General features: G+C 41.0%; 1 protein-coding gene across 2 annotated transcripts in view; it reads right to left on the bottom strand.

The window, feature by feature from the left end:
• The window catches only part of LOC107655625 (zinc finger protein 318-like), a 25,557-nt gene extending 13,204 nt beyond the window's left edge, over positions 1–12,353 (bottom strand). For both annotated transcript variants that reach the window (XR_001630468.1, XM_016443191.1), the window contains exons 1-5: positions 11,976–12,353; positions 10,407–10,525; positions 7,850–8,495; positions 4,825–6,091; positions 1,722–1,819 (exon numbers count right to left, since the gene is read on the bottom strand). Coding sequence is in view for 1 of the 2 variants with exons in the window: in XM_016443191.1 (XP_016298677.1) it covers positions 1,722–1,819; positions 4,825–6,091; positions 7,850–8,495; positions 10,407–10,525; positions 11,976–12,149 (2,304 nt within the window). In the remaining variant the exon portion in view is untranslated. The remainder of the gene's footprint in view (positions 1–1,721; positions 1,820–4,824; positions 6,092–7,849; positions 8,496–10,406; positions 10,526–11,975) is intronic.

Genomic DNA, 12,353 nt, shown 5'->3' with positions numbered 1-12,353 from the left:
TGATGCGTGATCACTGAAGCAGCTCCAGTTAGCAAGCGCTTTCGGAGTGAGAGTGAATTCCGCTTTGCTTGGTCTGACTTGTGACTCCCAACAAATCAGATGACCGGTGGGCGGCGACTGCTTTAGGCCACAGAGTGGTGAGTTCTGACAGGCTGCATCAGAGTCAAATATCGGCGCCGATAATCGGTCGACCCCTAACCAAAATCTAGAGCTGCATCTCGCTAATTGAATAAAATTAGGTATATAAAATAGATCAACTTTCATCAACTTCCTATTCTTAGTTTTCAGCTCCTAAGAGCGGGTGTACACAGTGAGAGTTCGGACACTCGGGAGGTCATGAGCCATTGCACACGTTACGAGTTGTAGCAGTTGGTACACAGAGATGTGGAGCTTTTCGATGTTGCTGCTATAGCTTCGGACAGAAAAAGAAAGAAAATAAAAAGATGAGTGTGCAAATTATTTGGTGAATTGCAGAGACAGCTCCTGTTCTATGGGGATATTTAAACAAAAGCAAGAGCACTCTCAGTTGAAGCTGTGATAAGAATAATATTACAGATTTGGCAAACAATCCAGTGCCTATTTGTGTTTGTGCTCTGGAGAGCATCAAGTTTCTCTTTACAACATGTTTTTGCAGCGGTGAGCAATGTAGCCTATCACTGACATCTGTTGATTTCTTGAATGCAATGGCCAATCAGAGGCGTTTATGTTAGAATCCACTCACTGCTCGCAAAGCTGGAGTTTTGTCCAGCGCTGAATTCTGCACGCTCACGAATCATCTCATTATTACATAATGTAGACTTGATGTAAAAAGAGATTCATTGTGCAGTGTAGAGCTTTATTGATTATAACAGAACTTTGTGAGATCGCGACAAACTAAGATGAGTGACAGCTTTTTAATGATTATAAAGGGAGCGCTATTTGTGCCATTGCAATAAATGGAACAAAATATATGCTAAAAATGTGCATTAAATAGAGCACCCTAACTCATTTCAGAAGCACCTTCAGTGATTCACATTCAGCAGAGAACAGCAAAGCCATTCCTTTCAACAAAAACAACTAGAGAGATTTGTGTGTATATGTCAGTGTATCCACACGAAATGGGGTCGCCTACTGCAGCAGCCGCGGGAGCACTCTCTGTGTGGGCGGTGTTGTGAGCCTCGAAACGAGCATAAAAGTTATTAAGCTCATCCGGTAGAGAGGCGGCAATGTTCACAGTAGCTGGTTTGTTCCCTTTAACATGGCTACATGTTTAGTAGCCACTGAGCTATAATAATATAGATCTAGCGTATGTGATGCGGTTGTATGATCTGGTAATATGGGAGAGCCTATACACTGGTCAAAATCGTGCCGACTGCCCAAATTTTTTAAGCATGTTTAAAAATCATCGGGACCTTGGGAGGCGCTCGCCTCGTAAATTCCTTTCACACGATGCGAGCCACGACCATACGAGCATCAACGATTTCCACACGATTTCTCCCGATGGGAAAAAAAAATTGCATACGAGCTTGTACGACAGAAAAAATTGCACATTGTACATCCAGCCTAAAAGACTTAAGAGTGCAGGAGAGGTCTCTTAACCTACTTAGGATTAGCATGATAACTCAATATGATGAACCACACACTCTCCAACATGGAAAAAGTGTTTTAGACTTGCATAATAGTGAAATTATAATAAACATGATTCAAAGTTGAATAAAATTGATCAAATTGCTTGCACTTACCTTCTGTTTTTGGCTAGCAGTATTCTTATCTTCCATTTCTTTCCTCTGAATGCCACTGGTGATCGCTTCAGTGGCCACAGGATCCGATTTAGGGGGTTCTGAAAGGATAAATCAAATCATGTTGGTAAACTGTGATGAGAGAAGTCTAAATCACCCAAAAGTTCACCCAAAAATCTCTCATCATTTACTCACAGTCTTGTCATTCTGAAACCTGAAATTACTTATATTCTTCCATAGAACACAAAAGGAGACATTTTAAACAATCTTCACATAGCTTTTTTCCATAATTAATTGTGACCACATCTGTGTAGCTCCAAAAACAGAGTCTTGCTCACATTCTTGTTTATTTAATAAAAAAATATGCCACCTCGATACTAGGGCTGTGACGGTGGCTTGGTTCTCTTGACAAGAAGTGCATTTATTCAGTCTCAGAATGACTGAGAACGGGAGACGTTTCAGACGCGTGCTCCTCTTCACTTCGGTACCAGGCGCGAGTCAAGCGAGCGCGGAAACGCACAAAGGCGCCGGCGCGCTGTAGCCTGTATCCTTTCATATCAAGGCGCGAAATAAACTACGTGCATGCAATGCCGTGGTCAGTTAAGCCATGAAGTTACCAAAAAGGTGATTAACGCTGCCTTAAAACGGTGCATGCATGTAATATATTTTATATGAGTCACATTTAAGAACATGTCTGTTCTTAAGAGCAGCCCAGCATTGTCTCACGCATCTAACACACCCGATTTAACTCGTCAGCTCGTGTTGATTTTAGCACTTCAGTCAGTGAATATGCAGCCTGCAAAACACTAAAATAAATATCAAAGAAATAATACAGTTAAACAAGAAAGTAGCCTAAATAAGAAAGTTAAATACACCTGTCTACAGGACGCGAGCTGGGCGGCGCAACAAAATACTATAAAACTCATTATAATCAGTGATGCTACACTGGATGCGGCACGAAACAACATGACAAATCCCCGACAGTAAACGGCCTCGTTCTATTTATGAGGTACTGACACAGAGTTCAAATGTCCTGTGTATACACAAGACAGACTCAACCTGTTGCGAAGCGGCGGTGTCGCGTCCGGAGTAGACACGGTTCACTGTTCCGCTACTGTTATTACACTTGTATACAAAACTTCGTATTATGTTTGTTATAGAGTGCGCATGTTGTAATAATCATGCCAGTTTAAATATGCTGGATGGAAAGTGGGATTTGAGAATCTGCGGCAGATTAGAAGATTTTCAATAGGGTTGGGAACCGAGAACCGTTCTTATCCAGAACCGGTAGTGCTTTTCTGAAAAATACCAGACCCATGCCAAATTCCTAAGCTTCGGTTTCGAAAACCGTTCTGGTGCGATTTGTGGGCAAAGCGCCTTATCCTTTAATAGCGAGACCTGAGTAAAGGGAAAATTATCACAGAGAGAACAGATGAGTGGCACTGGGCTGTTACCAGATTTATTGTGAAAGCTTTGCATCCTTTTTCCACCGTTGAGTTCCCATGGTTTAGGTAGGTGTTTATGTACAATGGTACAATTACTATTTATAACTAGGCTTTATGCAGAGAGAGACAAGGTTTTCCTGGGTCCTTACAAAGTCATGGCTCAACGGGTCTGTTTCTGCCGTTCCAAAAGCACCACCTACTGGACAATGAATTTGCATTTTCAGCCCATCAGCTGTTTTTGTTCAGACCAATGCGAAAAACGACCCATATTTTGCAGGTTTTAAAAAAGGTCTTCAAAAGCTTTAAATTTGATTTTAAAAATGCTGCAGATACCCCAGAGACAGTTTCAGACATGTTAATTTGAACATAATATTTAATTTTAATATTTAATTTACATATTTTCTTCATTTTAGTGAGATGACTAAGTGGCTTAACCCTAAATACCACCCACCCTCAAGCTGACAATTTTCTTTCAGATAAATTGTTTTTGCTAAAATTCCTAAATAATATATGTTCAATTTGTTGACATTAACCATCTGTTAGGGTGCTTTCACACTTGGTTCGATTGCTTGGTCCGAACCAGAGTTCGATTGCTCCCCCCCTGCCCCTGCTGGACTGTGGTCACATTATATTATTTGGGTCCGAACCGCAGTTCGTTTGCATCATCAAGCCAGCAGCTTTTTACCCCGTTGCTTAGTAACGATGGCGCAGGAGAAGATGGCAAAATGTGTAGCTCTGCTCTCTTCAATTTTATATTTATGTTTTTGAACCGTTGGTTTTGTTACCAAAGCTTCAGTACATAACGGTACTTACGTCTGTCTTACGAATGTACTGCAAATGCTATTAAGTACTCTGAAGGCGAACAGAAATGTGATATACAGCTCTCTGCTTGCAGCGCGTCAGTCACGCTCGTCAGGAAAGTGAGTGAAACACACACAAACACACATTTTTATCAAATAATACATCATTAATAGCGGTTCTCTTCCATGATTTGGCATGATTGCGTTCACATCAGCAGCGAACCGTACTGGAGTTCACTTGAACCGTACCCCAGACCACCCCTTTTAAGCGGACTCGGGTACGGTTCGCGGGTGCACACCCGAGTTCGGAAGACCGCATTCACATCATCCAAACGTACCGAACTCTGACGTCAATCGAACCCGGGAGCACACCAAAAGTGCTAGTGTGAAAGCACCCTTAAACTCATTTGACAGTAAGCAATTTTAATTCAAGACATTTTAATGAAACCAGAATCGGAACTGGAATTGGACATTCTTACAATTCCCTAATTTTAAGAGAATAATGACTTAATGAATTTTAATTTTCAGTTTGTTTCTCACACAAAATTATCAGATTTGCTAGAATATAATACACACATGGACATACAGCATATAGCAAGTCATATGGACTGTTTTATGGTGCATTTACAAAGTTTTTTGGTTCTTTCAGAAGCTTTACAGACATGGTCACTATGAACAGTCATTGAACAGGATTGACCTGTGTGAAGATTCTTCAAAAATTCTCCTTTGATCCACTGAACCAACAATATACAGGTTTGTATTGGCATGAGGTTGAGTCCACATACACAATGACAGAAATGCAATTTTCTGTAAACTATTCCTTCAAACAACTGCTTATGAATCACATGTAAGGTGACTAACCTTTTGGATTGTCGCCTTTACTCTCACTCTGCACAGTTTTTATCACTTTAAGAAAAGGTCGCTCAATGTTAGGGAGGCTGTAGGGATCCATTGGACTGGGAGGTGGTACTGGCATACCTGGAGGTGGGTACATCGGCCATCCCGGAGGCATATATGGAACATAATTGCCATATGGATCGTAACTTCCTGGTGGGTAGTCAGGTGGCATTACCCCACGTGGGGGTGGCCCAGGGTATGGGGGCATGGGATGTGCCGGGAGGCTGGGTCTGGAGTGATACGTCTGTGTCCCAGGACCCACAGTGGGTGTGGTAGGCCAGCCGCTTTCTGCAATGCCAGGTTTAGCCTCTTTCTTGTTCTGACTATGTGAGCATGGAGATCTTTGTTCTGGGGAAACTGGCTTTTTCTTGCTGCGACGTGAAGTGTGATCCAAACTGCCACTTCGGCTTTGACTTCTTCTGCTTCTACTCCGACTGCGACTGGAGCTTCTGCTGCTACTGCTGCTGTAGCTCCTACTACGGCTCCGGTGCTTTCTATCCGACTGCCTACGAGTCAGAGTCTTCGCAGGGGTGTTACCGTGCAGACGCTCTTGCGTCCTAGCGGCCATCTTGCTTATCTCAGCCATGCCCAGGTCCAGGCCAATTGTTTTTAGCAAATCTTGTATCTTCTCATATTCCTCTACCTCCTTCCTCACCTTTACATCCTGTGGCCCAATTCCAGGTGGGAAGTCGCCAGGTTCTTCCTTGGCATGTACCTCAGGTGTGGCCGAGGAACGATGCCTGTCTGCCTGTCTACTGTCTCTCTGCGAATGGCTCATCCCAGGTTCTCCAGTATGGCCAAAAGTGTAAGGTTCTCTTCTCTGAATATCACAAGACTGTGGGTAACTTGTGTCTGGAAAGTTGGAATTTGCTGGTTTCACCTCACTGCCCTCTTCCTCTTCATCCCCATAGAGGAATTTCTCCTCATCTTCAATATCTGGATGACTCTTTTTTACATTCTGTGGTTGGGCGACCTCTGCTATCGTTCCAAGGAACTCTGTGAGGTCTGATTTCTCCTGTCTTCCCTTCTCTTGAGGGAGCAGCAAGTCACTTCCACCCTCTCTGGCTGATTGGATCTTACCAATCAGCTCTTCGAGAACACTACCATCAGAGCTTTTTCCCAGCATGGATGCGAACAAGTCTGGATCCATGGTTTTGGAAAGTGCACAGAGAAGCTGTTCTGCCTCATGTGAAAGACCACCATCTGGATTTCCTCGAGGAGAATCACAATTCTGAAATACATTGGTTAAATATGCTTCAGGCACACTAGCATCATCATTCTTTACTTTCTAAAAATAAAACCAACTAAATATCAGCCAAAGCAGTGGTCACATTAGACTTTGAAGAGGCAAAATAAGTATGTTGCAGGGGTATGAATGGAAGTCAATGGAATGAAAAGTGTAGTGTGGCCACCCTTTAAAGGGATAGTTCACCCAAAAATGAAAATTTTTTACTCACCCTCAAGCTATCCTAGATATAAATGAGTTTCTTAAATGAAGTGAAGAAATGCGTTTTTATAAGAAAAACATTTCATATTTTCAACTTTATAAACTCTAATCTCTAGCTTCTGCTAACTGTTGTACGTGTGTACACGAGAGAGTGGCGTTCCAGTGGATGACGTAGGCAAACGCGGAAGTGACAAACACGGAAACACAGAGGAGAGAGCATAACAAAACACCGGTCACAAATTAGAAGTACAAAACGAGGATTTGCAAAGAAAAATGTCAGAGGATTTCTTACAGTGGAGACTGGTTTTCCAAAACAAAACTTGGTTCTCAAGAGTAGCATTTTCTCACTGGAGCTTACGGTACAGCTTGGAAGAGCCAGGACATTTTTTTATATAACTCAGATTGTATTTGTCTGAAAGAATAAAGTCATACACACCTAGGATGGCTTGAGGGTGAGTAAATCATGGGATAATTTTCATTTTTGGGTGAACTATCCCTTTAAATCTGTAAGTCAACTAAAGACCAAGACCATACTCTACACAAGAATGTGAAATCTCAAATTTGTGCACTGTTACATACAGAAAAGCATGAAAGCATAAATAAAAATGCAATGCACACTTGCTATGACATATATTAGCATAAACTCTTTCAGGTCAACTACAGACATTTGAAGGTAACTACTGCCACCCTGAATGTCAAAAAGACATGCATCACAAAATATCAGCACCATATTGGTTATCAGACAATATTTAATTGTGCATAATCCTTTTTTTATTTTAACATAGGTTACATTTGTCATCATCTAATGCTTAATTTAAGTTAATAGTAAAAAACTCTGAACAATTAAATCTTTTTATATATAACTTTGTTATAATGATGTGAAGCTCAAATTCACTTGTAGCCAGTGTTGGGGGTAACACCCTACAAGTAACAAGAGTCAGCTTACTTTTCAGATTACTTTACATTTAATTTTAGAAGAAAATATAAAGAGTTACTTTTTCAAATAAGTAATGCAAGTTACTTTGTTTTCCCATTTACTCACTGACAGCTCTACTGTCCCCATGTTGAAAGAGATATTGGGAGTGAGGTGAAGATTTGTTATTAAAAATAAGCCCAGCTCAGGTGACAAAAAGTAACGCAAGTAACAATGCATTATTTTCCATAAAAAGTAACTAACACAATTAGTTACTTTTTATGCAGTAACTCACTATTGTAATGCTTTTAAAATTAGTTTTAAAAGTAACTTTCCCCAACACTGCTTGTAGCATTTAAAATGTTTGCTTTTAGTTTTCAGTTTTATTTATTTATTTATTTATTTATATTCCAAAATGTATTATCGGCCATAACATGTAGCCTAAATAATAACTATCATCAGAAATTTAAATATCAGTCCATCCCTAGTACTGAGGATTGCAAAGCATGCGTGTCTAATTTGCTTGTGTGAAGTATTTCTGGCTTAAGTGGCTTGAGTGAAGAATAAATATGAACAGCTTTTGACTTGCATTTTGAATGTCAAAATTAGACATAATGAGAGGTGGTTACCTGCACTAGCATGGGAGAATCTGTCTCAGAGGAATCCATTCTTTTCTTCAAAATTGACTTTGCAGGCTGTACAAGCATATCCTGAATTTCTTTACGTCGTCTGGCCTTCTCCAGCTCAGTAAAGTCCTCCTCCTGGTTCCTAAAATTACCTGATTTGACTCTCCTGTTGACGCTGCTTTGGCGACTCCTACCGGAGGCGTTGCTGCTACTGCTACCACTACGACTGGTGCTGCGGCTCCAGCTCCTAACGTGACTCCTTCCTCTGCTTCTCCCCCTGCTACGGCTCCTTTTACGACTGTGGCTACGTGGCCGGCTCTTGCTCCGTGCCCTGCTCCTTGCCCTACTCTGTCTGCGACTACGGCTTCCGCTTCTGCTTCGACTTCTACTGTAGCTCCTCCCTCGGGTTCTGCTCTTGCTACGCGCTCGGCTCTTCGCTCGTTCGGGACTCCTGCCACGACTGTAGCTGCGACTCCTGCTCCGGCTACGTGGGCGACTTTTGCTGCGCCCATAGCCAGGGCTGCGACTCTGCGCCCTGCTCCTGCCACGACTAACACTGCGCCTCCTCGAACCTCTATCACTTTGTCCATCATAGCTTGATCTCCGTGGAGAGTAACAGGGCTTATGTGATTCTCCAGCAGCATAATCTCTGTCAACAGAAATAATCACATCATAAACTGCAACTGAAGGACAAGGACATATCTAGTGAGTCTATGGGGTCAAGCAAAAATATTTCCATAATTACACATGATAGCGTCAAGCACTGTCGTATTAAATTATGTAAAAAACACTTATCCTGAAGGGTGTCTTACGCTCCATCAGAGAATATTGATTTTGAATAGGATGTAGAGGAAAAATGCAAGTGCCTCTCCATTATGAAAGCAAAAGTTTAGAATATGTTCACCGTTTCAAATCAGGCATCAAAAGATAGGCAGGTCTAGTTGTTTCTCAAATCAGTTTGATGAAATTCAAAAAATTGTCTTACACCCTCAAATCTTGGGCATTTCTATCCATCAAACACTCTCTAGTATGAAAACACATTCAAGTATAACATGCATCAAAAAAAAACAAAAAAAAAACACGACTTGTCTTGCATCAAAAACTACTCAATTTCTATGACCCAATCCCGATGGTGACCCCACTACCTAGAGAGTAGGGTGAAATATGAGATAAAATTTAATTGCTAATGATAATTTAAGGGAGAAAAAAAAAGAAAAGAAAAAAATACTTTTATCAATCAACAGAGTGGTCACACTTATTAGCATCAGCCTCATTCTCAAAATGGGCAAATAAAAGCTGAAATACACTACACAACTTTTGCCAAGATTTTTTTTTTTTAACTTGCAGTCTGCAGATTTTGGCCAGTCAGAGTTGAACATCATATTTGATATTTTGAGACTATTTCAGAACACATTGTTTTCATTTATCATGCATCTCCTAGAAACAAGGCGCATGTAACTGCATGTTTGGTGTGTTCAGAACAACTTGAAAGTCTGGTAGTGATCCTCAGTCATTTAATGTTTTGATGCCCAGTTTTTCTCAAACAGTTCAGCAAGTAAATCTGTTTAGATTTTACAATGTCTCAGTGTATTCCAATAAAGTGCCCCTATTATGCCATTTTTAAGGTTCCTAATGTTGTTCTCTTACAATAGGATTACATGCACGCAAGGTCAAAAAATGCTTTTGTTTTCTCAAAATATGTATTTAATATCACCTCACTTTCCAACGATTCGCTCGAAGCAGTTCTAAGATTCACTCTCTATAAACCCCTCCTTTCCATGAGCCTGTTCTGCTCTGATTGGTCAGATGGCCCAGTCTGTTGTGATTGGTCTACCGCATACAGCGTGTGTCGGAAACGATACGCCTATTGCCATAGTTCCACATTTTGAACGCTCGATAGAAAATATAAACATCTATTATTTATCATACTTTCAGGTTGTGATTCAGTGGAGCAGCTGGTCTAAATAAACTGGGTACCGAGTCATCTTTCAAGAGCAAGCGTTTGTGAAACCCGCGTTAAACTTCCCGAGATTAGAGAAGCAGTCGTCAGCAAAATGATGGGAACATAAAAAAAGATTGGGGTTGTACTGCTGTGGTACAGTGGGAAAAAAATCATTTTAACCACTGATTCTTTGCAGCCTCATCTTTCGGAAGTGAAAATAAAACGAATTTACTTTCACAGCGTAGGACACAGCGTCTTATCGACATGACGTTTACTACTCGAACAAGCAACAGTGTTTGAGGGCAGGTCAAGTTGTTCGTGGCCTGACAACGTAGAGCATAGGCGGGCATTATGCAAATGTGTTACTGCGTGACGTGTAGCCGTCACGGAAGTTGGATTCGAATTATTGACGACTCGATTAGGCTGTTCAGAGTCGATTTTTTATTTTGGGAGACAATAACTTTATTTATCGCGCACTTTCGGTTTTACAACTTTGCTGAACGTTTACATTCACATACAGCTCCACTACACACTGCATGAAAGGCAATATTCAAAATGGCATAATAGGGGCACTTTAAGAATCAAGATATTGTTATAACACTAGGTTGCATCTCTTACCGGACATAGGGAGCTTCAGTCCCTGTGCAGCCTGATGGATGGGTCAGCTCATTGCCCACAGTTATGACCAGACTGTGATCACTGGGGAGTCCACCACGAGGAGGCGATGGGGTGTATCTCTGTTAAAGAAAATGGGTACATAAACTAATTTATACATGAAATAAAACAAACTTAAAAAAACTTACACTTAACTGCACATAATTATTAAATAAGTGGTAAGCTCTGCACAACTTTTTTACATTTTCACCATGGTTTAATACCATATAGATACTAGACTTGTGCCTGTATTCGGTAATGCGATATATCACGGTAATTAATATGCACGATATTGTTATCGTGGGCACTTCTAAATACCGTGAATAATTATATATTACAAATTATTCAGAATTTTGAATGCATTTTAAGAATACTTTTCCCATCAACTGGTCAAAATGCACAACACCGCTGTGTGCTGCGTGAAAGAAGCTTGCGCACTCTGACTTAAACAAGCGCGGACGAGAAGCACATGGCGGAACATATGAGAGACGCTCTGGATGAAAGCGCACTTTCACTCTCTAATCAGCGGTAAATCTCCATCACGTGCGTGCTTTCACATTGAGCAGCATTAACTACACAGAGCCGTTGTTCACGGACGAGCTGCGGAAAACCACGTTCATATTCGCGCGATTTTTTGCGTTGCTCGTCAGTGAACAACAGCTCTGTGTAGTTAATGCTGCTCAATTTGAAAGCACGCACGTGATGGAATGCGCATTAAATATCGCATGCGATTTATCGTGCAGCCCTAATCTTAGGTATTCCAATATTTAATAACAGGTTGTTAAAATCTAAAGTTGCAACTGTGTTATTTAATGAGCTAACATGAACTAAGACTTGTATTTTTTAAACAAAGATTAATAACTTCTGTAGCAAATGTAGCTATTGCTCATTGTGAATGTTAATGCATTAACTAAGGTTAACTATTGAGGTCTTATTGTAAAGTGATACCTATTGGTCTTTATAGTTCTTTTGCACTTTAATCGGTGTAAAACTTTTAACTTTATACATTTTTCTGTATTGCTTTATTGCATTTAAATGTTCAGTTATTTTTGTTATAAGAAAAAAGTTATTAAACCTGTTATACTGTATTATGACAGCACTTTTTTTTTAAACAAAATTTCAATATTGTGATAATACCGTATACCGTGATAAAAGCATTAGCAATTAATCGCAACATGAAAATTTGATACCGGCATATCCCTAATAGATACACAATGGCGTTTACATGGTACTTCGAGGCACTTCAAAGAATATCATGGTAAAATGTCACTAAAATCATGGAACCAAGATATTTATTATTAAAGTACATAACACTGCAACAAGTAATGGAATGAGACGGTAATACCATGGTGCTTTAATACCATTTTCACATGCTAATCCATAGCATAACACCGTATTACCGTAATATACGTCCGAAAAGACATAGTAGGACCACTTCCACTTTTCAATTAGCGTGTAACGTTACCATGGTGGATTACTGCAGTGCTGCATGTAACGTTAGCGGTGTAATGCAGTGTTGTGTTTACTTCATACCCCGTAGCCTCGCTGAGGTCTCCCTCCTCTGTATTCACCAGGTGGTGAATATCTCCTCCGCGGTGACGGGCGGCGGTACAGATCCGGGGGATGGCCTGGTCCAGGACGGGGCCCGAAACCACGCGACGGCGGAGGATGATAGCCGCCTCTGTGCGGCCTAGACCCGCGATACATTACGACGCTTAGCCGCGGTTTCTGCGTCGATGTGGAGTCCTTATTATCCTGGGTGCAGGATAGCAATGATCCCTGCAACAGGTAAATGCGAATCCAAAAAAGTCAATATGAACGAGAACGTATTCATCACACACAAACACAAACGACTCTGTCTGACGTCGCTTCCTGTGGCCGGCCGCATTCACAGGAACTGACGTCACGCCA

The sequence above is a fragment of the Sinocyclocheilus anshuiensis genome, unplaced genomic scaffold, assembly GCF_001515605.1.
Source record: "Sinocyclocheilus anshuiensis isolate Anshui unplaced genomic scaffold, SAMN03320099.WGS_v1.1 scaffold1506, whole genome shotgun sequence".
NCBI lineage: Eukaryota > Metazoa > Chordata > Actinopteri > Cypriniformes > Cyprinidae > Sinocyclocheilus > Sinocyclocheilus anshuiensis.
Note: the sequence above shows the minus strand (reverse complement) of the source record. Positions and strands in the feature narration are given on the sequence as shown.